Raw genomic sequence first — 22,025 nt, 5'->3', positions numbered from 1 at the left:
GTATTGGAGATGCATTTATTTCAACAAAAATAACACAATCTAACTGCGTTATTGGCAACTGAAGGAAGTTGTGAAAGGTTTGGATATAGGTACATCTTTAACTCAGTTGGTTTTACTTGCTGTGAAACCAGCTAATGTCCCTGACATACTTAATTTAGAGGCTTCCACCTAATCAGAAGTGCTTAAGACTGATGAGACCTAGAAGGCATTTCAGCAGTTAGATACTGTTTGACTAAAGTCTTGCTCTGACCTCTCATTGTCCCCTTAACCTTTAATATTTAAAAACCCATCATTCTGTAGATACTGCTTGATGATAACTAAATGAAGAGTAAATGTTTACTTGTTTGCAGACATAAATAGGTTTTGCCACTGATAGACTTGAATTATAGAGTTTACCATGTTGATGAATGCCTCATGATTTGTAGTAAAAGAGCAAGGCAAATACAAAAGAACCTTAGAAGGAAAGCTACTCTACTCATCTTTAGTTATTGTATATTATTTTAATATATGAAATAAAGCTGAATCTTTCATATTTTTCTTTCAAATACACACTTTTTTCTTTGATATATTGTCCCATTTTTCTTCTAGCTTAGAAAAAAAACTTTTTAAACTATCGACTTCTCTTTACCTACTTTAAGCTATTGACTTCCCTTTGCCTAATGTCCTCATCTATCTCCCCTGACCAAAAAGGAACATGATTTTCCAAGGCTTTCTGGGCAGTGATTTTAGCCAAAGGAGGACACACCTGTCTGATCCAAGTGGGACTGTTGCTCTTTGACGTGTTACTTTCTCTGTGGTCATATGATTGCTTTTCTCTTTTTGTGTATGCCTTTTCCTGTTTTACTGCTTCCCTTTCTTGACTTGCAGTTGGCAAACTGCTGCCAATATGAGCTCCTTATGTCCCTTGGTCATCTCCACACACATGGCTTTCTTGTCTCAGCTTTCGGAAGGTTACTGGAGGGTGCACTCTCACTTCCCATCCCCATGAACTTTTGAACAGAATATTGGTGCATCCTGAGCAGAAAGGTTGTTGAACTCTTAAGTGCAGCCCAGGAGCAGGGAAGCCTTATAAGCCTGATCTATCTGGCTGATCTGATTTCCTGTCATGGTTATTTATTTATTTCCTTTACTACTCAGGATATGCGGTGACAGCAGGTCATTTTTCTCAGCCGACTACGACTGACATTGTAGGAGGAGCTCCCCAGGATGGAGGCATCGGAAAGGTGTGGCTCTTTATCAGACACTAATGTGGGTTGGATGCAACAGTGCATGAAATGTAATACTGATGCAGTTCTAACATGTATGAGAAGACAAGAGTTTTTTGTCTGCAGGATAGTTTTGAGCACTGAGTTGGAGAGAGATGAGGTAGTTTGGTGAAGTTGTCAAATTTTCTCAACCTGTCCGTCCTGATGCAACACATCCTTTGCCCTTCTTCCCTCTCTTTCCCACCCAGTCCTTAGAACACCCATTTTAATAAGACACAGACAAGATCTCTTTCATACTGCTTTTGTTTGGGATTTGTTACATTTAGGTATTACTTAAAAATTTTCTATAAATGAAAATACTTGTCTTCTGCTTCTTTTATTCACACATTTGACTATCTCAGTATTTACTTCAAGATGACATCTCTAATAGGATGAGGTCAGGTGATTAGATGCCATTTTTAAACTTCATAATACTTTGATGTTTAGTGTATTAGAGTCTGTTTTTTTTGCCAGCTATAATTAGAAATCTCGGTGACAGTCTCTTAAGAAGGGAGGAAACAAAAAGGTCTTCCTGTGGGCATATATAGGTTCAATATCCCAAAGTTTTAAACAAGTTAATGGCTAGATGGAAATGGCTAGTGAGTTAGGCAAGCGTGGTTCTCCTGTGCTGAGTATTCACATGCTGTTGGAGAAACTGGTTGAGGGTGAGCACTGTGACCTCTTAAACTCTTCTAAACCAAAGGTGAAAAATTGGGAGTGGGGAGAGTGAGAGTAGGAATGTAAAGGATCTTCTTTTGTCTCTCTTTCTTCAAAATGCAATCCACTTGGGACCTGCTTTCACCACTTGCTTGAGCAGAGGTGTCCTGCAGCCTCCTTCCATCTTCCTCCCTTTGGCTCTCATGCTCTTTAGTGACATGAGTTGTAGCTGAATCATAACAAGCAGTGAGAAGTCTTCACTACTAGGAACACTACCCTGTTCAGGCAGATTATTTTTGATAATGACCATGTCCTGGGGGTAGCAGTGCAAGTGGGGAAAATGGGATAAAAGTAGAGGATGAACTTGGTATTTACACCTGATCTGGCATGACTAGGACATACAGGATATAGTAGCATCACAGTTGCTACTGAAAGGACATGTGCATAAGAAAGACATAGTTTCCTTATCTCAGTTGTTCTGTTATGGCTGCTACAGTGCACCTTCCTTCCAAGCTATTTTTAGTGTGGAACAAGTTTAATTTCTCTATATGGAGGAGGGTGTGGAAACACACCTGGTAGCAAGATATCCACAAGAAGGCAGCTTGCTCTGTAGTTTAAAGACTACTGCTCTAGTCTTTAAAGCTTACATTATTCTCCCTTGGCATGGGATGTGGGTAGCAGGAACACATGGCAAAGTGTCGGTAAGAGGTGCTGGATACATGACATTACAATGGGCAGTCCTGTTGTGCTTTCCAAATACTCTAATAAGCTGATCTTTTCCACTTCTCTGATAGAAAGTGATTAGCATTGTCACAGCTTTCCACTTAAGTTAAAGCCAAGTTTCTTAATGAGACTGGGTAATTTCTCCAAAGTCACAAAGATTGTCATTATTTGAGACTGGGTTTGGAGTTGAGGCACCTGGCAACATGCTGTTGGTGCTAAACATGCCACTGCATAAGATAGGGAGATAGCAATTGTCCACAGTAAACCTGTGCTGTGTTCTTGACTGAAAACAGCTTTGAACTCTGTTTCACCAGCTGTTAATAACTCACCACATTCCAGTGCTTGGCTCTTCCACATGGCCTTGGAAGTAAGAGATCCTCTGTCCTACAAACTGTGTGAGCACCTGCTAGAAGGGAGCCTGTCAAATGCCACAGGAGTCTCAAAGACTGACTGAACCAGGCTTTCTGTTGAAGGGAATCCCTTTCTACAAGCCACATACTTCACATCTGAAATTTTGGTACAAGATGTGTTCTTGGACTTGAATCATCAATAATTTTATCCCTGAGGATTCTGGATTAAACAGTTTCTCCTGTGGAAATGAGCAATGAATAGGCTGTATTTGAATAGTTTTTCTGATTTAAGAATTGGTTCAGACAGAAACAGTGGGAATGTTGTGGGTAGTCTGATTGGGATTTCTACTCTGACTGTTTCTAAAGCATCATGAACTTTGCAATAAAGTATGTGCAGGCACATTTTCTTGATGAGGGAATGCTAGATAAGGGAAGGGAGCAGGGTTATGCATTCTCAGTCTTTTGCCCTCAAGATACCACTTATTTGATAGTTGTAAAGTTGCCTGGCTAGATGCTTTTAAGTGCACACATGTGCACATACATAAGCAAGTGAAAAAAGTAAGCAACAAGATAATATTCAAGTGTTTCTCATGACAAGCCTGTGATTTTTCAGGACAGTGGCAAACTGTGTCATCTTTTAAAAGAAGGCTGACCAGTAAAATGGCCATGATCCTGGCAATAGTCATGATCATGATTTAGATATTATTTAGAAAGCACAAGTGCTTCATAGTTAGTATTGGTTAACTTTTTTTCTTTTTTCCCCTTTCAGGTTTATATTTTCAGAACAGACAGACAATCAGGCTCTCTAATAAAGATTTTTCAGGCTTCAGGAAAAAAGGTGAGTATTTATATATGTGTGTTTTCTATTAGGAGGGGGTAGAGTGGGTTGGAAATAATGGCAGAGTCATCCTGGAGCATCATTTTCATTCCACTGCTTCATAAGTTGTCCAGCAAACCCTGTTTCTTCTTATCCTCATAGAAGAATTAAACCTATTTTACAGATCAGCTGTATGCCATTTCCTCTGTAGCAGTCATGACTGCAATGTCTGCTCAATGCCCATGTGACTGAAATAAAAGTTCTTGCTGGAAATTGTAATAGTGGTTCTCATGAGTTTGTGTGACTGTAGCAGTACCTCTGAGATGTGGTACATGGGGCACCAGGTGAGCCTAGATGCAGAAATTTCCTCTTAGTAGATGTTACTGGGAGATGTGGGTAACCTGGAGTTCAGTTTGATATGCAAAGCCCCAGTCTGTTTTTCTGTGTTGTGTTGTGACAAGGGAGATATTGCAGTTACACTGTTTTGTGGAGGAGCAGTTTCTTTGCCTCAACAGATGATTATTTCCCCTTCCAACTATAAATCAGTCTTGCATTCTCTTCTTGAAACTGCTGTCTTAAAGCTGAGCTGCCTTCCCACTCCATGAAATTTAGTGAATGCTAATCAAGCTTTCCCAATGTGGTGTTGTGTTTGAATGGGGAACAGCTTGTGTTCTTCATTTGGGGGCTTACTGGAGCTGTGTTGCAGGAGAAACAAAATGGACAGTATGTCTAGCTATAGGTAACAACAAAAAAAGCTTTATTTGGGAATAATTTAGTGATGAAATGATACCTCTTATCTGAGGTCTCCTGTGTTCTTCTGGAGGGATAAGAAATACAGAAAAAAATGGTTTCTGGAGGCTTTTGGCTCTGTGAAGACCTGCTATCTTCAGGAAGACCCAAAGTGTTTGCCTGTATCCTCAGATTTGGAATGTTACTATATCTTGTTATTTTTTTTCCCAGCAAGACACAGTTGCAGTATTTAAAAACTTGAATGAAATAGGGGATGTTAATTTACTGAATTTAATGAAATAAATGTAACGATAATGAAACTACAAGCATGTGTAGGTGTGTGGTATGACTTGTATTTTAGGGCCTCTCCAAAATTTTACTTTCTCTGCACTAGCAGAATTATGGACATCTTGAAAGGAAAAGACTTCCCAGTTAATCCAGGGCATCTCCTGTGTTTGGTTGCTTCCTGTTGATTCTTTCCCTGTTGAGTTTTAAATGTCTCTAAGGATGTGGTCCTGACTATTCCTCAACCTATTAAACAGAGTTTTCCAAGTCTTAGCCAAAACCTTTTCCTTTTCAATTTAATTGCTTTACTCTTATACATAACTTAACTAATCAAGTATTTACATCATTCAGGTACTTCTAGGGTTTTTCATTAGCTTCTTCTTCTATAAATTCTCTAAAATCCAGATGAGAATTTTATTTTAAAAACAAGGCTGTGCTAAATCACCTTTTATGTTTGGTTGTTGTTTTCTTTTTGTTCTTTGGTAGAAGTGAAACCAGACCCGATCAGCAGTGAGCACTTCTTGGAAATTAGCTTTCATAAAATGCTACATCCTCCCCAGTGGTGTGAAAGTTCATTGCTCTGACATTCTTGGTAGGCAGATATGAATAGCAGGCCAGTTTATTTCTTCCTTTTTTATTAATGGAGGCTGAACTAGGAAATCAAATGCAGACAAAAAAAGAAAATCCAGTACTTTGTTACAAATTTTAATCTTGCAAACTTCAGGTTCTTACATGAACTGTGAACACTGTGGAATCACCCATGCTGCAGACATACCATATTGCAGTTAAATAAATAATAGCTTTTTCCTGAAAACTGCTTGAATACATAATAAAATGCTTTTTCATAACTTTTGTTCGTTACCCATGAGACATTTACCCATGAGAAATTTATTTTAAAGCCTTTGTGGATTAAAAAAATAAACAAAAAATCCACAAGGGAACTTAAGCTACAAAATAGCTGGAATTAAAGGATATTTGCGGTCCAACTTTAAACCCACAGAAGCACAAAAATCTACATTAACAAACTGAAGTGCTATTCTTCAATCACCATTGCATTATACATTTAGCAACTTTTAAATCTTACAGACTACATAGAATAGAGTTGCTGCTGCCCATCTTCTAGTACGTCCAATAGTTCAGGTTCATGAATGTTAACTTACAGGTTTGGAGGTCAGACATCTGCTATGAGGAATGCAAAAGCATTCAAGAACATAATTATTCCTTTAACCTCAAATTTTCCTGCTTTGTAGAAAACAGCACTCAATTTCCAATATGAAGTGGCATCTTCCCCAATTTCCTGCTGAAGCAGCTTTTAATTTTTAGGCTATAGTTTGTAATTGGTTTCAAAGAGTATGCCTTATGTTACCTTAGCAGAAGTGAATGAAATAAGGGTGAAATATCACTCTTGCTTTTGGTTTCCTTCTTGTGTTTAAATGTATTTTGAAATTTGTCCTGTGGGTGCTGGCTGGGAGATAGTCTTCAATGTTCACCCATATAAAAAAATAATGAAGTGAAATTAATGTATTTCTTTATTTTAAGCAATTAAGTTTATCAAGCAATAATAAGTGGAAATTGAAAGTGGTTTACATTTGTTCTGTATCAACTGAAAAGCTTTTATTTAAAGTCTTTGTTTCTGTACCTGCCTGTACATGAGAGGAAAGGCTATGATTAAGACCCACAACCAGTATGCCCTTTGACAGCGAGTTATACAAATAAATACAAATAGAATAGGGAAAGATAGTCTATAATTAAGAGGTTGTCTTAGATACCTGTTTTCATGGCCTCTTGCCTGCTTTTCTTTTTTTTCTTTCATTATTTCTTTAAGGTATCCCCAGATCATCTGTGGTGCCCAGCTTCAAGGAACTTTGGCATTGGGCATGAATATTCACTGTCCAGGTCTGGTTTGGGAGACTCATTTCACCCCTTCCTAGTTTTAAGCATTTGACAAGCAAAAGCTAGTCTAAGAAAGCTCTTTAAGTGTCTCACTTAAATATGTCCCAGAGTATAGCTTCTATTCTGTTGGTAAAACATCCAGGCTTGGTGCACTGTTACAGTAAAGTGTTTTCATTTCTGCCAGAGTTATTCCCAAAGCTTTCTCTATAGGAGTGCTTGTGAGTGATAAAGCAGCAAGTTATCATGTGAAATTAAAAGAATAACCAACTCAAACAAAAACCACGCCTGTATGATTTCCTGCTGTGTGTGGGCAGATACTGAATGCTTTGTTGTGACTCAACTTGGTTACAGATGGGCTCTTACTTTGGCTCCTCCTTATGTGCAGTTGACCTGAATTCTGATGGTTTGTCAGACCTACTGGTTGGAGCACCTATGTTTTCTGAGATCAGAGATGAGGGTCAAGTCACAGTCTACATCAACAGAGGAAATGTGAGTATGTACAGGAGGTGACTTGGTAAAGGGAATGAGGGTGTGGGTCTGCATGGTGAAGCTTGATGTTTCAAATAAGTGGGGCTCTGGGTGTCTCTAGCAAAGCATGAAGTCACAGGAAGACACATCTGGTATCGTAGTTTGCCAGACGCCAGCCCAAATTCATCACAGACCTGTAAATCTTTCAAAATGATCTGAGAAAGTCTTTGGCTCTATGTTGAAACTTGGTGGCATTTGTGGCTTTATTTGGATTTAATACCAAAACCAAGTAAGAGTCAGCAGCTTTGACCGAGTTTCCTTTGTGTTTTGAGTGGTCACTAAAACCTGAAACACAAATTGGAAAACAAATATCTGAGGATTGAGGAAGAGGAGAGAAAGCAGAGACTGAATTAATGTTACTTTCACATTATGCCCCATATAGAGGTTTTAGGGGAGGTTCTTATCAGCTGGTATTATTGGATTTCATATGACCTAACAACAGTCTTGGAAAAGTCTGAACTTTGTTGCATTGGCTAACCAAGGCCATTCTTATGTTCTATTTCTAGGAAAACAGCGGTTGTTTACATATTATTAAATATTTAATATTCAGGTCCTAAAGCTGAATATTAAAGGAAGAGTTGTTACAGACTAAAATTAAATTGGCTTGTATTTAGTGAACTTTGAATTTAGTTATGCTAGACTTCAAATTCACCAGAAGTCCTAGCATTTAGGAAACTTCAGAAGTGTTTTTGCTGTAATTTTTTAAAATTACTTCTCCTTTAATTGAGCTTTACCTTTCAGCTTTATCCACAGGAGATTCCACCTTTTATGTTTCAGTGTTGCTGTTGGATGTCAGGATAGGGTCCAGAATGCTGAACAGATAGCCAACATTTCCTGCTCACACTGAGAGTATACATGAGTTAATGCTTAGCTTCTATAAAATAGTCAAAATAAGTTTCTTGCACTCCTGCACCAGGAGTAATAGAATTACTTGCACAAGCACTGGCTTGCAGGATTGTGGACTTTATTTTGAACAGTGGACAATTTAAACTTTGTTTTGATGCCTTTTCCTTGGTCCTAAAAATTAAGAGCCAGACAGAGTTAAGGGATAAAGGGTTTTTACCTCAGTAGCTAATAAAGATCCTCATGGTGCACCACTTTGCCAAGGTGGAATGATAGATCATGTACAATTTTATAGACCTTACAAATTATCATATCTAACAAAGATGCCCCAGTGAGAAGCTTGAATGAATAGCCTGATATCTCCCCATCTTGAAGAATTTCCCCCTGGATGGGCTGAATCTTACTTTACAGGATGTATTTTGAAGAAGATCTTGGCTTCTCAAGATAGCATGGGGTTTTCCATCCTCCAGCTGTGTGGTCTCTAGGATGTTTGGTCTTCTGGCCTAACAGAATATCAGGACTATGCTGAGTTATCAGACTTAAGGAATTCAATAATGCATGCTAAGAGCACTGAGGATACATAAAAGGTATATAAAAGATATATAAAAGGTATATTTTAAAAAAGCAAAAAATCATAATGACATCAGTTTCATTCTTCAAGCGCCATTGCTTGAAAGGTTGTTGTAGAGGATCAGAGAACACTGTATTATAAAACAAACAAAGACAATGATGCTATATTTAAAATGCTTATATAAAACCCTTTGCTGTGACAACTGAAAAGAATTGAATCACACATACAGGCCTACCTGTCTTCTTTCTGTTGTGTTTCAATTTAATTATGTGGGATTTTCTTAAGGTCAGCAACTCCTTGCAGCTGAGTAAAAGATTTTAGTACATGTTCCAGAGAGTAGCTTATTCTCATTCACAAAGGAAGCAAAACCAAAACAGCTCTGAGCTGGGTACAGACGTAGACTGTGTCACTAAGTTTATTTTTCTTGTGGAAATGTTCATTTTCCCTGAAGAGAAGACTGAAAGAAAATAAAACTTGCATATCTGACCAGAAGGTGGGTGGGCAGGAAATACCAGTGCCATATAAGGCTTCTCATGGCATAGTAGTACAAAGCTACTTAATTTTCAACTTTTCTCAGTCTCTTTATTTCGTTAAATATATTTCCGTATTCTTAATTTAAGAAGGCTTTTGGAGGACTTTGCTTTAATCCTTCTGTCCTGTACTTAAAATATTTTCAAATCCAGCTATTAAATGTTCTTTGCTCAGGGAAAAATACTCCTTAGTTTGCTGGAGTTTAGCTGAATAAACTTGGACTGGGGATTTTGGTCCTTGGATGTAATCTGCGAGTAGAGCAAGCTCTGGGCTGTTACATTTTAGGCATCTGTAAACTTTCATGATTCACCAGTCCCTATGACTGCATTTAATTACACCTCTGCATTACTGTTTAGTTAATTTAGTATTTTGGTTAAGTCATGCACTTCTTTGTCTTCCCTTCCCCCTTTAAAACTAAAATCCAGAAGGTTTAAAACACAGGTAAATTCCATTTCTAGAGCTTAGGTAATCTGACTGCAAAGAGAGCAAGAGACAGGCTGCATCTTTGCCCCAGCTCATTCCCACAGCACATGGGCAGCTTCCATGGGGAAGGCTTGCCTCATCCATTTCCTTGACTTTTTTTATTTCTTGCTTGCTAGGGAGTGCTGGAAGAGCAGCTCACCCTGGATGGTGACAGTGCCTATAATGCACACTTTGGGGAGAGCATGGCTGCCCTTGGCGATATTGATGACGATGGCTTCCCAGGTCAGTGCAATTCCCTCCATTGCCGTTTCTACGTAAGTGTGAGCAGCACTGGTGACACTGTCAGTCCTGCATGGCATGCATTGCTTATCCAGACCTGACTAGCACCTGGGTTCAGCCTAAAGATACATCTGCTTGGATTTGTGTGCTAAAGTGTTTTGTAGCTGACTGTCCTTGCTGTTGATTTAGTTTGTGTCTGTGCAGGTCACATTAACATTGCTTTGCTTTCCTTGCTATTGTATTTTCTTCTTCTCTGTATGGCTTATAAAAGGCTGTAGATACCCTCACCCTAAACAAAACAGAAACCTGTGTCCAACTTCTTTCTTCTTGACCATTTTCCTATGTTTCCAAGCCTTTCTGGTTTTGTTGACATAATCTCACTTCTTATCAAGAAGTATAATTCAGAAGTAGCTTTTCACTCCTGATAGCACATAGTCTATTAATTTCTCTCTTTTGCTTTGTTCTCCCCCTGCTCCATTCTCAGGATGCTCAGTGTGAGACCCCATGCTGTGAGAGCAGTAGGTGAGAACAAAACGCCGGTGTTCCTTTTCTGCCCTTATTTCTGGAAGCGCAGATTAAGGACTTCTAAACAAAGGCCCACTTAATGCAGGCTTGGATTTATTTCTTCCAGGCCACTCGGGACACAGTATCCCATTAAGCCTAACCCAGCCTAATTGCAGGTTGCCCTCACAAATTATGAACATGCTTTTCCTCTGCATCTGGACATGTGCTTGTGTGTAATTGCTAATAGTTATAGTCAGTCACGGTGATGCTGAGACTGCAGAGGGAGTTGGATTAGTCTGTGGGTATGAAGCAGTTGTGAAAAGCTTGATTTTAGCAGATAGCATAGTCACTAGATCCAAGTAGGAGAGGGGAATGGGAGGTGGGATCATGCTCTCTGTAGGAGTTTGCAGTTTTGAAAATTCACTCTCAGCAGTTGTTTTTAATTATTGCCTACCCATTTAATATACCCAGCCTTTTTGTGTAGCCTTGGATTTTCAACCAACCATAATGTACTGCTACAGTAAATATTTTGCCAGTCTTGTCTTGGTTCACAAAGCTGATGTTCTCATGGGTTGAAGATTTGGTTATGAAGGGATTGTAACTTCACTTTCTTGAGTATTGGTTGATAAGCACATTTTTGTAAAAGAACATGTATCTAATTAGGCACAACATCTGATGATGTGAAACATACGTATGTGTACAAATTCAAATGCATTTGTGTATTTTTAAAGTTTACCTTAACATGAGCTCTTAATTAAATCAAATAAATTCTTCTACCAAGGTTCATATAAGCTGCTGATGGTCTTTTCATGGGGAGCTGTTTTCCTATGGATAGCTGTAGCCTAAAATTAGGGAAAAGTTGGATTAATTGACTAGATTGTGCAATTTGCAATGTTTTACAGATGTTGCCATTGGAGCACCTAAGGAGGATAACTACATAGGAGCAGTGTACATTTACCATGGGGATGCCAATGGTATTATACCTCAGTACTCTATGGTAGGTACCACTATTGTTTATGATCCCTATCTGAAAGTCACTTTCCCAGGACCCACAGAAATAAACAATACTTAAGGGTCCCTTAATAGGTAACCTTGTCATAGCTCTACATCCTTTTCTCAGTCCTGGTTTGAAGATAACTTCTCCCAAAGTTTGTCTGTATCTATGCTGAAAGGTAAAATTATGTTAGTCATGAAGTATTTTTTATTGTCTTTTGTTACAGTTGTCAGCTATATCTTCTTGAAGCAAGCAGAGCCTTAAAAGTTGAGTGTTAGTTTTTAGGGATAGTACTAATGTGGAGGAGAAATGAAAACCCTGGAAAGATTGAGCATGCAAATTATGAAGAGGCCTGTGGGAAGTTGGGAGGTTGCACTTTCTTCCTGTAGAAGCAGACTTAAAATTTAGAATTATTAACTGTTCTTTTGTACCTCCTTACCCACTTTGTTGGCCTTCTTGCATTCTGACAATATGTCAGAAGGCTGTTCTTAGGTGCCATCCCCCTTACTCATTTATGATGAAGTAAAACCTTGCTCGGGATATGCTATGGTATCTTGTGCAGAGACAACACAGTGCAATTTAGCTGCTGTAGTCAGGCAGTAGAGAAGATAAATTTATGCTCATGCTGCCCAACATGTGTCTCATAGTCTCTGTCTAGGACTTTTCATTGTTCTGAAAGCCTGACTCTTCCCTCTCCCTGTGTGTTTGAAGTTCTGGTTGTTTTGTTTTGTTGCTGGGTGGGATCCGTCATAGTAAATCAGTTTACACAGAATTAAAGAGTTCAGTGGTTATATTGGCAACTCTTTCAACAGACTATAAAAGTTTAGTCCTTCTTCCTTTACCATGTATATGGCATGCACTTCTTTTGAGAAAAAAGAAAGTTAAGTGGCTCTTCAGTGCATTTTAGTAGTATTCATAATGTATGGCATGTGGAGGATTCTGCCTGATTTTTGCCAAGAGCCACTGGTTGGGAGGTCCTTCTCTGAAAACCCCAGAGCTTTCCAGCTCTTGCTGAAAAGGATCAGATTTTTTCTTTTGTTTAGTATAGTTTAGTTTTTTTGTTTGATTTGATTTTTTAGTTTGGGGATTTTTTTGGTCATTCTTGGGAAAATTTTACATTTTTAAGGACAGATCAGCAGGGTGGGAAGGAAGGCATCCTGTTTGTGATCTCTCCCTCCCCACTGGAGCAAGGCCAGCAGAAACAGCACATATCTCTCTATTTGGTCAGTGGGAAAACACTCAGCTCAAGAGTGTGGCAGGGTATGTGGTCATTGACTCTTGATAAACTGCTCCTATCATTGTCCCATGTCCTGAGGCAGCCAAGGGGGCACTGCTTACAGGCACTGTCTCTCTGCCATTTCCCAATGTCTGGTGCAGGGCACTAGACACACCCCTGGTTCAAGTCCTGTGTGCAACCAAAACTGTGTAACAATTTCATCTCTTTACCTATCTGCCCTGGATTTTAACCTGGAGGTGGAAGACATTTTGTATCTTATTATTGTATTTCTGATCCATTTTACTGCTGTGGAGTTCCTCTTTGAAATAAGCTGTGAGAGGTGGAGGGGAGGCTGCCCAGCAGGGTATATATTTTTACCCTTTTCATTTTGTTAGCTCTTCTTCCTCCTTCCTCCTGCTTTTATAATTTAAAGTGCTGACAAGTGGCATTCTCTGATGTCCCTTCAGCAGCTTCAGTGGCAGCTATTAGCAGAAGCAGCTGACTTGGCTTTTTGTCCTGCTGTTTTCATTTACGGTACTTAAAAGCAGCATTATTCTTCTGTCTTGTAGGCTGAAAGAACCCACAGATGTCTTTTAGGTATTTGCAGGTGGAATTTACCACCCTAACTGGGACATCCAAAAATGGAACATGAGTATAATGTGGGGGTAAAGTTACTTCCAGTTGTCTTAAACTTACCTGCCCACAAGTAGAAAAAGAGATCTGTACTCAGAGGAGCACTGTTTTCCCTGTAGACTAACTGTCAGGATATCTTTCTTATTTTCAACTAGTCTTTTTTTTTCATAAATTTCCTGCCTGATCTTTTGTCCAATATTGCAATGGGAGGGTCAGGAAAAGTTGGTCACATGTCACAAACAGTGAAGCACCTCCAACAGACTTAAAATTACTTCATGGTTTCCTTTGTCTGTAACTTCTGCAGTCAGAAGTTGATTTGAGTTCAGGTCTTGCATTGGTGGCCTTGCAGAATGATTGAAAGCTGCCTGATTGCCATCTTAGAAAAAAAGAATTTGATATGTTAATTTGCTTCAGACAAAGGCATTTGCAGTGCAAATAATTCAGAGAAAGTTTTGTGTTAGTAATTAAAAGAAGAAAGAAACTATGTTAGAAGTCAATTAATCTTTGTGTGGGGGAGGCAAAAATGAAATACAACATCCAAACTGGCAGAAAATACTCTGTAATAGATGATGGAAACCAGAATTTCCAAATGGGATGAGAAGTAATAATTTTGACTTTGAGTATGCTGGCAGACTTGGTGAAAATAAATGGTTGTGTGTCATTTTCTGTTTCAACTAATCATTAATATTGTTAAAATGCTTCTTAAAACTTTTATTCACAGAAATTAAGGTAATAAAAAAAATCTCTTGAGTGCAGTTATATTTTTTCCTCATGCAAAAATCTGTTTGATGTGTTCCTTATTTTGCTTAGGTCTGCATGAGTATTGTAATGCAGGTGTGGGTTTTTAGTTCAAGTCAACACTGGGCTCCTACTAGCCAGGAGCAGAAGGGCAGTTGACAGCCTTCCTGTTAGGGCTGTGTGCATGTAGTGCAAGACAGCAGGTGCATAGCACTTCCAGCCCACAGAATAGAGACCCAGTGGCCATGGAAATCATGCTTAAATGTTTGGGGATTTTTTGTTTTGGCAAGTGTTTTTTTAGATAATTTTTTGTGTTAATGGCTAATTTCACTTGTGTGTTTTCTACTGCAGAAGCTATCTGGACAAACAATAAACCCAAAGCTGCGTATGTTTGGCCAGTCCATATCAGGGGGAGTTGATATGGATAGCAATGGTTACCCAGGTATGTCAATTACTGTGGCAGTGAGAGCATCAGGAAAATACAGCAGCAGGCTGAGAAAACAGCAGAGCTGCTTGTTTTCAGCCTCTTAGTTCCTGCCATTGCAGGTGATCAGTGAAACTGAGCTGCTTTTTCTGTTTCCCTTTTGCCACTGAAAATTCCTGATAAAAAATTTCAGTGATTACCTAATTAAAGTATTTGGACAGTTACAATGATTCGGTATCTGGCCAAGGTTTTAAGTTAGTGGGAAGCTGCTCTGTCAGGATGGCAATCTTAAAATAACCCAAAAAGTAGACAATAATATAATAGTAGTAATAAAAATCAAACAGTGAAGCAGAAGTGAACATCACCAAACTAATCCTTCAATAACAAGATTTATGACAATGATATTTGAAGGGACAAACTGGCTAAGTCAGAAAATGATTTTTTTAGATTCATGCTCTGTGATTTAGCAACAGATTTGAGAGAACTGAATTTTATGCCTTCTTTGTAACTGCCTCAATGTTACAAACATTTCAGATATGACTGTTGGAGCCTTCCTGTCAGACAATGTGGTACTTCTGAGGTGAGATGCCTTTTTCATTCACTGTTGTCTTCTTCTGTTTTCTGTTTATGTCTTATGTGGTCTGAGTCCAGTTTCCTCCCTATTTTATTGTGGCCAGAAGAAGCTAGCTGGATTATTTTTTAAGCAAAACCTTAGACATGAATGGTGTCAAAGAATGCAGTCTAATTTAAATAGAATAGTGGGGGGTTATAATACCAGGATAATATCTGGTCTATGAAGAAAAAGGGTTAGAGCTGAAAGGAGATGTGTTGCATCTCAGTGCCTCTTTAGAATAGTTGCTCCTGACCTGTGACAAGGCTTTTTTATTATTGTGATGTTTACCTAAAGTACATCAATGGTGATTAAAAGGAATGCAGTTGAGCAAAAATATGAGCTGCGAAGTATACCAGGATGTAGTTTTGTAGTTTTACAGATACAGATAGATAGATAGAAGTTTTGCATATATATAAATTTATAATGGGATGCAGAATAAAATAAGGGTGTTTAGGGAAATGAAATATGGATAGGTTTTCAGTGCACACAGGAGCTGGGCTGCTGTTTCAAGTTTGTGAGTTAAGTGTAATTGCTTGTTCTGTCTTATAGAGGTGGGAAAGCTTAGTTCACCAAATTATGCAGGTGGAGAGTTGAGTGCAAGTGACTGGAGTAACAGAATGGAAAGCTGGATTTTTGTCAGTAGCTCCTTTGTTATACTTGTTAATATTAAATAAAAAAATCCTTTCAATACTTAGATATCTTTAGGAACTCCTGCATCTTAATGGAAGTCACAGGGACAGGGGCAGCCCAGGTGAGAAAAATGCTGGAGCTGCAGAACAGATGTGCCAACCTTCTTCCTGTTCAAGGCAGGAGAAACTTGGCTCTGTTTCCATTTCAATCAGTTACACTGAAGAAAAAGAAAAAGGAGAGAGAGGGAAGAAATAATATTGATTATAAGAATGGCATGTGGTCAAGGCTTTTGAAGAGTTTTCTGTTTCAGAGAACGCTAATAAACTGCTTCTGTGAAAAGGTGTGCCATGCTCCAGATGGGAATTCACAGTCTCATGTCTCTAAAGCTGCTAGAAAGAAAGCTGCATTTTTCACCTACATTGATGTTACTTGCAGAGAAGGGAAGAAAAACTGAAAGGCTTATTGTGATTAAAACCACATACATCACAACAGCATGCTGACCTCTGTTCATGTGTTCAGTTATGTTTATGCATTTCAGGGGAAATTAGTTCCTTACTGACTAACTTTGTGAATGGCTTGATTAATTGCTGTTACTGCCAATTTACAGTGTGTCCCTCTTGCTGTTAGGATAAAGACATAAACTTTTTCTCCCCCATGCATCCCCTTACACTTCCTGCTTTTGAGAAATTCTTTAACCAAAACTAACAAATGTTTTACCAAGTGATATTTAACTCATTTGGTGGAAACCTTTCTTGACTTGGGGCAGATGCATTCTGTTGATCATGTGTGTGTATGGCTCTTTGACAGATGCATTGAGTTGTTTTTCCCCAGTGAATAACCAAGTGACATAACATTAAGGAAAAATCACACAGTGCATGATAGCTGGAGAAATATTCTTTTCTGAAGGAGAGATATTTTTCTAGATCAGTTATAACATTTACTCTTTTATGTCTCCCAAAACATTCAGAAAGAGTGGTTTTTTTTGAAGGTGTGAAATGATCCTAAGATGCTGACTTTTTTCCTCCTTTCCCCCTACCATATATATTTCTAAGGCTAGAATTTCTTTTTATCCTCCATCTCAAAATGTGAACTTGCACTGTTACTTCAGGCTGTGGTAAAACAGTCTGAGCAGCTGTATTGCAGATTGATGTGAATCTTGTTCCAGTTCATATAAATGAGGTGTAACCACAATTCCAGCTGTCTTCTCCCTCCCCTACCTCTAAATTTAGGTGGCTTGTGGAGTGAGAGTCGTGAAGTAGTTTACAAGCTCTGGCCTTGCATGGCTGCTGGAACTACCTTAGAACTGAATCTGCTGGTTGCTGCACATTTTTTTTTTATTACTGTAGTTGATTTTGGAAGAACATGTTCATCTGGAATACATACAGAATTGCAAACAGGAAGAATAACACCCATAATTTTTGGGTTGAAGTCTTGCACTGGAGATGGCTTAGGAGTGCCTGAGTTTCTGGGTTGCTTTCCCCAATCAAGCTGCTGGGCTTCTGTCTTGTGTGAAGAAGGAAGCTGTTGAGGAATACATTCAGTGCAGGTAGTTTGGCGTGTGAGCTGCAGATTGAGCTTTGGGTGGTGGGGGCACAAAGCAAGGGGACATTGAAACATAGCAGGAGCTGAGGACTCAGAAGGCAGAGCAGAGACTTTAGTGTGCTTGGACTGTGAGGCTATAAAAGCCAACAGGGACCTTTGTTTGGGGTCCCTCCTTGGAGGCACCACCTCCAGCTGTTTCCGTCTTACTGCACTGCGAATAAAAGGCTTTATGAAGCTGTGAAAAACCTGGTCTGACTGTGTGAGTGTGGTGTGTGTTGGGAGTCAAGGTGGGCACCTGTCAGTTCACTGGAGCCACACACTGTAATGAGCTTTGGTCCCAGCAGTTAAAGTCTCTGGTGGTGGGAGTGTGACTGACTGAGTACCTCCTGGATGGTCAGAGAAGTTTCCTTAGCAAGGCACCTCTGTCTTAAGGCAGTCACCTTGCTCTGTGATTCTGGCTGATGTCTCCCTCAGTCAGGAATACTGGTAGCAATAACCTGGTGCTGGAGTTGCAAGAGTAGAAAGCTTTTTGTTCACAGTGCACTGGATAATTCCTGAAACACAGTTCAGCAGCGTAATAAGAGTATTCAATCCTTGTCACTTGCCAGGAGGGAATTAGCCAAACTTTTTCCTCCAGAAAACATGGATGTGGTGTCTCTTTTCTCTCTTATACTGTCAGAAAAATTATGTATGAATCCATCTCCTGTGGAGGACCTCTGTGCTCTCTTCTTGACTTTGAGGTCACAAATTTCACTATAGACCATTCTGTGGAAACCCACAGTCTCTCCCTACTTGCTCCTGTTCATCCAAGATGGTTAGCAACCAGTCTCATTTGCATTAACTTGTTCTTGTTTGCTGTTCTGGTAATTTTGTTATCCTCTTCAGTCATCAGGAAGGCTTATGCAACCTTTGCTGGAGATTATTATTGCTATTACATGTTACCAGTTTTCTCAGTTGGCAGCCTTCAGCCTTTATCTGAGCATTAAACTTCAAGCTGGCATTACATGTTTCATTTAAATGCTAGTAGTCCTTGCCAGTTAGATAAGATGCTAGTTTATTTTACAGTCCAAATGTACTCTCTTATTTTTCCTGTCTGCTTGAAATTGGGCAGTTTTTTTCCTTTCATGGAGAATTTCCCTCTGAATGGTCACTCAGTTTTACTTCTCTGTTGATCTCCAGATCCAGGCCTGTCATTACCATGGATATCACCATTTTCCTGCCCATATCTATCAATATCACAGCTCCTCAGTGCCATGATGGTTTGCAGCCGGTGAACTGCCTCAACGTCACAGCCTGCTTTCGTTTCAGTGGCAAGCATGTTCCTGGAGAAATAGGTAAGATACCTGTGCCAGCCCTAGACAGGAGCACAGTAACAGGTTGACCCAGAGTCAAGGTCTCTCTTTGTACTAAGTAACAGAGCTTTTGTGTTCAAGATGAACATGGGCTATACAGTCCCAGAAAGTTGGAGGCTTGAGAGCTTTCTTGGGTGTATTTTTATCTTCTGATGAGGCTGACATAATACTGAGGAAGATTCTTCCTGAGTGAAATGAGGAAAATGTCTCCTTACTGCAAGGATAGAGAACACAGCCTTCTGAGTTCATATTCCCTGTCTACCTCTTGATAATACATACCTGTATCCATATCCTTTGTCAATGTTATAAGAAAAAAGGTATGATTTGTTCTGGATTAATAGTATTTGAAAGTCTGCAAGGAGCTCTTGAAACAGGCAAGAGAAAATCCTTTTCTGTGCATCAGTTTACCTGTTTGTAAGATGATTATAAATAGTTCAGTATTTTACTGATTGTAAGAGTATCTTCCATATTAAATGAAATGCTTAGATTTTCTCAGGTGAATGGAATTGTGTAACATGTCATTGCCCAAGCCTTTACATCTTGGCTCTTTTGAAATACTACTTATGTATTTTACATCTCAATGTTTGCAAGTCTTAGCTGTTTTATGAAGTTGTATTGGACAGATTCAACATTTCTAAATATTTAAGGCCTGGGTTAATTTTTTTCATGATGTTGCACCTTTGTCATGCTTTAAGAATGGCAGAGGACTTGTACTGTACTTCTTCAGCAAAGATGCCTCAGCCTCACAGCATGCTGTGTCTTGACAGTGAGTCTGGTAAGGAGCTGGGGGAAAGCACTGCCTCCTGCTCTGTGCCCTAACCTTTTTGAGCAGCTAGTTGAGAAAGATGAGTTGTATCTGTGTATTCTGTTTTTAATTAAGTCAGAAAAGGAAAACACTTCTTGCTACTTCTTGCATTCACATGAAGAACTGCAAGCAGCTTGTCACTGTCACCTGAACAGCTCAAAACAATAGAGTTACTGTATTTAAGATTCCTCTGTATTCTAACATATTGGTGCAACTGAGACTTCAGTTTTGATTTTTGCTTCCTCTAAATGCTGACTTTTTCCTTCGCTGTAGATGATAACTCTAAGTAGACAAATACATGCTTTGATAAAGTATTTTTTTTTACTACCCACTACTCTATCATTAAGTAAATGCATTTCTGAGGGTTCCTGAGGTGTTAATTCCTCTCTGAAAAATTACAAATAGATTTTCTGAATATCTAGGTGTTCTTACATTCCTGGGGGACTATTTAAAAAGTTTCCTTTGCTTTAATCTTGTATCTTTGGATCTGTGGCCAGAGTAGCAAGTAAGGCAAAGAAGTAAACTGCCTTTTTTCTAATCTAAGCATTGATTTCCCTTATTTACAAAAGACCTATCTTCCTGTTCATCATGTCTTGTCAGAGCTGGTTGAATTTGCCTGTATTCTCATACAAACTGTACTGCCCATGAGTTGCTGGGTAAAAGCACATATGTGTCTTTTTCAATGACTAACATCTATTGCATTACAAGGAGCTTTTTTATTATTAAGTAGGTTATTATAAGCTTCAACCATTTCCCTTTCACACAATGCTTCTAACAAAGTGATTTTTCTTGAAAATGATAGCCAGAGCTATCTGACTGTATAAAATCCCTTCAGCATATGATTTGGATAAAATATCTCAAATAATCTTTCAGTTAGTATTCTAGCAGTCAGGCCATTTTAATTATGTTGCAGTTGAAGAATATTAATTTACAAATATGGAACAATTAATGGAAATATTGTAGTGGTTCCTTTCCTGCATGGTTAAATGTAGAGGGGAAAAAACCCTAGAATATCTCTGTTAATGCATTGTTATGCAGTTCAGACTTTGAAAGACTTACAGAGGTGTTGAAATGCTATGGCAGAATTTTGTGGCTGAAAATGTTGGGAATGTCTCACCCCCAGATGTCTGGGTGCATTTTGTTAAATCAGACTTTGAGAACAGAGTGCTCATCTAGAGTGGCACTGCCCTAGGGCTTGTCAACGTGGATTCTCAAGATTACTGCTTGCTGGTGTAAACCTGAGCATTTCTCCTCCTTTTGGGCAGCTGAAATTTGCCGTCTACTACATAATGTTCAGAAATCAAGCTGAACATGCATGTAGTGTTCTCCTGTGGCAAATGTGTGTCTTCTTCAATACTTTTTTGAATGTGTGGTCATTTTGTTAGCAAGGATGGGAAGAAAAGTCATCTTCATCTTCCTCACACTTCCATGTAAACATTACCTACCTTTTTTTTTTTCTTTCTTCTTCTAGTGGTAGTTGCAATACTGAAACAGCTATCTGAGGATCTGTGTTTATGGATACTGCTTGACACTGCAAATGACAGTACAATTTCCATAAAGTTGTTTCTTGCAGACTCTAGATTTCAGAAGTATGAATTTATTGCTGAAATGTTTTTGTCTGAGCAAAGAGCCATGGCCAAGTGAAACGTGCTCTTTCTGCCACTCTCTGTCTGACCCTTCACTCTGCCTCAGTTCTTGTTGGAGAGCTGAACATCTAGTTGTATGCCTCCTGACAGAGACAGCCTCCAGTATGTCTTGGACGTATGAGAAGTGCATAATTTAAAGTTTTCATTCTGTTGTCTCAGAATCTCATTAGACTGTTCCTCCCTCACTTGAGGGGTCGTTGCTCTGTCTCCCCTGGGGTCTCTGTATTGCCAGGAAAGACAGAGATTAGAGGAAGGCCTTTCTTATCTTGGATGAAAAGGTTTCAGCATGTTCAGACTGTTTAATTCTGTGTGACCAGGACAAGAAAGAGGCTGCTGACATCTCTGTGCATTGAGTGCTGCTTCTGCATTCATCCCTGAAAGAAAATGGAAGTAAACTTGTGTAGTAAAGTTGTTGAGATCTAGATATTAAAGTTATTAGAAATGCCTCTGCCCAAATTCAGGTGCAAACAACATCATATGCCAAAGTCAATAGTTTGGATTTTATTTTATAGTAAATATGAGAGAGAGAAAGAAAGAAATAAATAGAAAATATGTGAGGAGAACAGAAAGAGGGTGACAGAGACAGAATAAAGAACACACCACAATCCATGGATTGCACAGTGTTCCGTTGATCTCTAGTTGATCTCGGTGGTGATGGTCCCTCCAAAAAGCATCTTTAGGGAGGGGTGGGCTTTGGAGGTTCCTTTGCTCATTCTGCTATAATGAGGAAAATTTTATATCAAATAGGCATGAACTATTTCAATCTCTGACATCCACCCATTGACTCAAACATATAATAGATGTTTCTTTCCTTACGATCTTCTTTAGTTTATGGGTTGTCCATGGAGGTGATAATAGAAAGATGATAGGAGTAAAGATAGAAACAACAGAAGCAATAACATGAGTAATCATACAGTGTACAATAATCATCAACCCAATTCTCATTATCCAGTGCTCCCAGGAATCTCTGTGAAGCCCAGGAATTAGTGTTTTTTAACGGATAGCAGGTACAAGGGATATCACAATATTGTATCTCTTAAGTGTTGGTTCAGTGT

At 39.0% G+C, this 22,025-nt stretch overlaps 1 protein-coding gene across 1 annotated transcript in view; it reads left to right on the top strand.

Moving 5' to 3' along the window:
• The window catches only part of ITGA9 (integrin subunit alpha 9), a 218,031-nt gene that overhangs the window by 24,312 nt on the left and 171,694 nt on the right, over positions 1-22,025 (top strand). Inside the window, exons 7-14 of the mRNA XM_021546471.3 lie at positions 1,138-1,223; positions 3,744-3,812; positions 7,050-7,187; positions 9,771-9,876; positions 11,280-11,374; positions 14,310-14,400; positions 14,917-14,962; positions 18,347-18,501. Coding sequence (XP_021402146.2) covers positions 1,138-1,223; positions 3,744-3,812; positions 7,050-7,187; positions 9,771-9,876; positions 11,280-11,374; positions 14,310-14,400; positions 14,917-14,962; positions 18,347-18,501 — 786 coding nt within the window. The remainder of the gene's footprint in view (positions 1-1,137; positions 1,224-3,743; positions 3,813-7,049; positions 7,188-9,770; positions 9,877-11,279; positions 11,375-14,309; positions 14,401-14,916; positions 14,963-18,346; positions 18,502-22,025) is intronic.

The sequence above is a fragment of the Lonchura striata genome, chromosome 1 (genome assembly GCF_046129695.1).
Source record: "Lonchura striata isolate bLonStr1 chromosome 1, bLonStr1.mat, whole genome shotgun sequence".
Lineage (NCBI taxonomy): Eukaryota > Metazoa > Chordata > Aves > Passeriformes > Estrildidae > Lonchura > Lonchura striata.
This window is presented reverse-complemented; position numbering and strand designations above follow the sequence as displayed.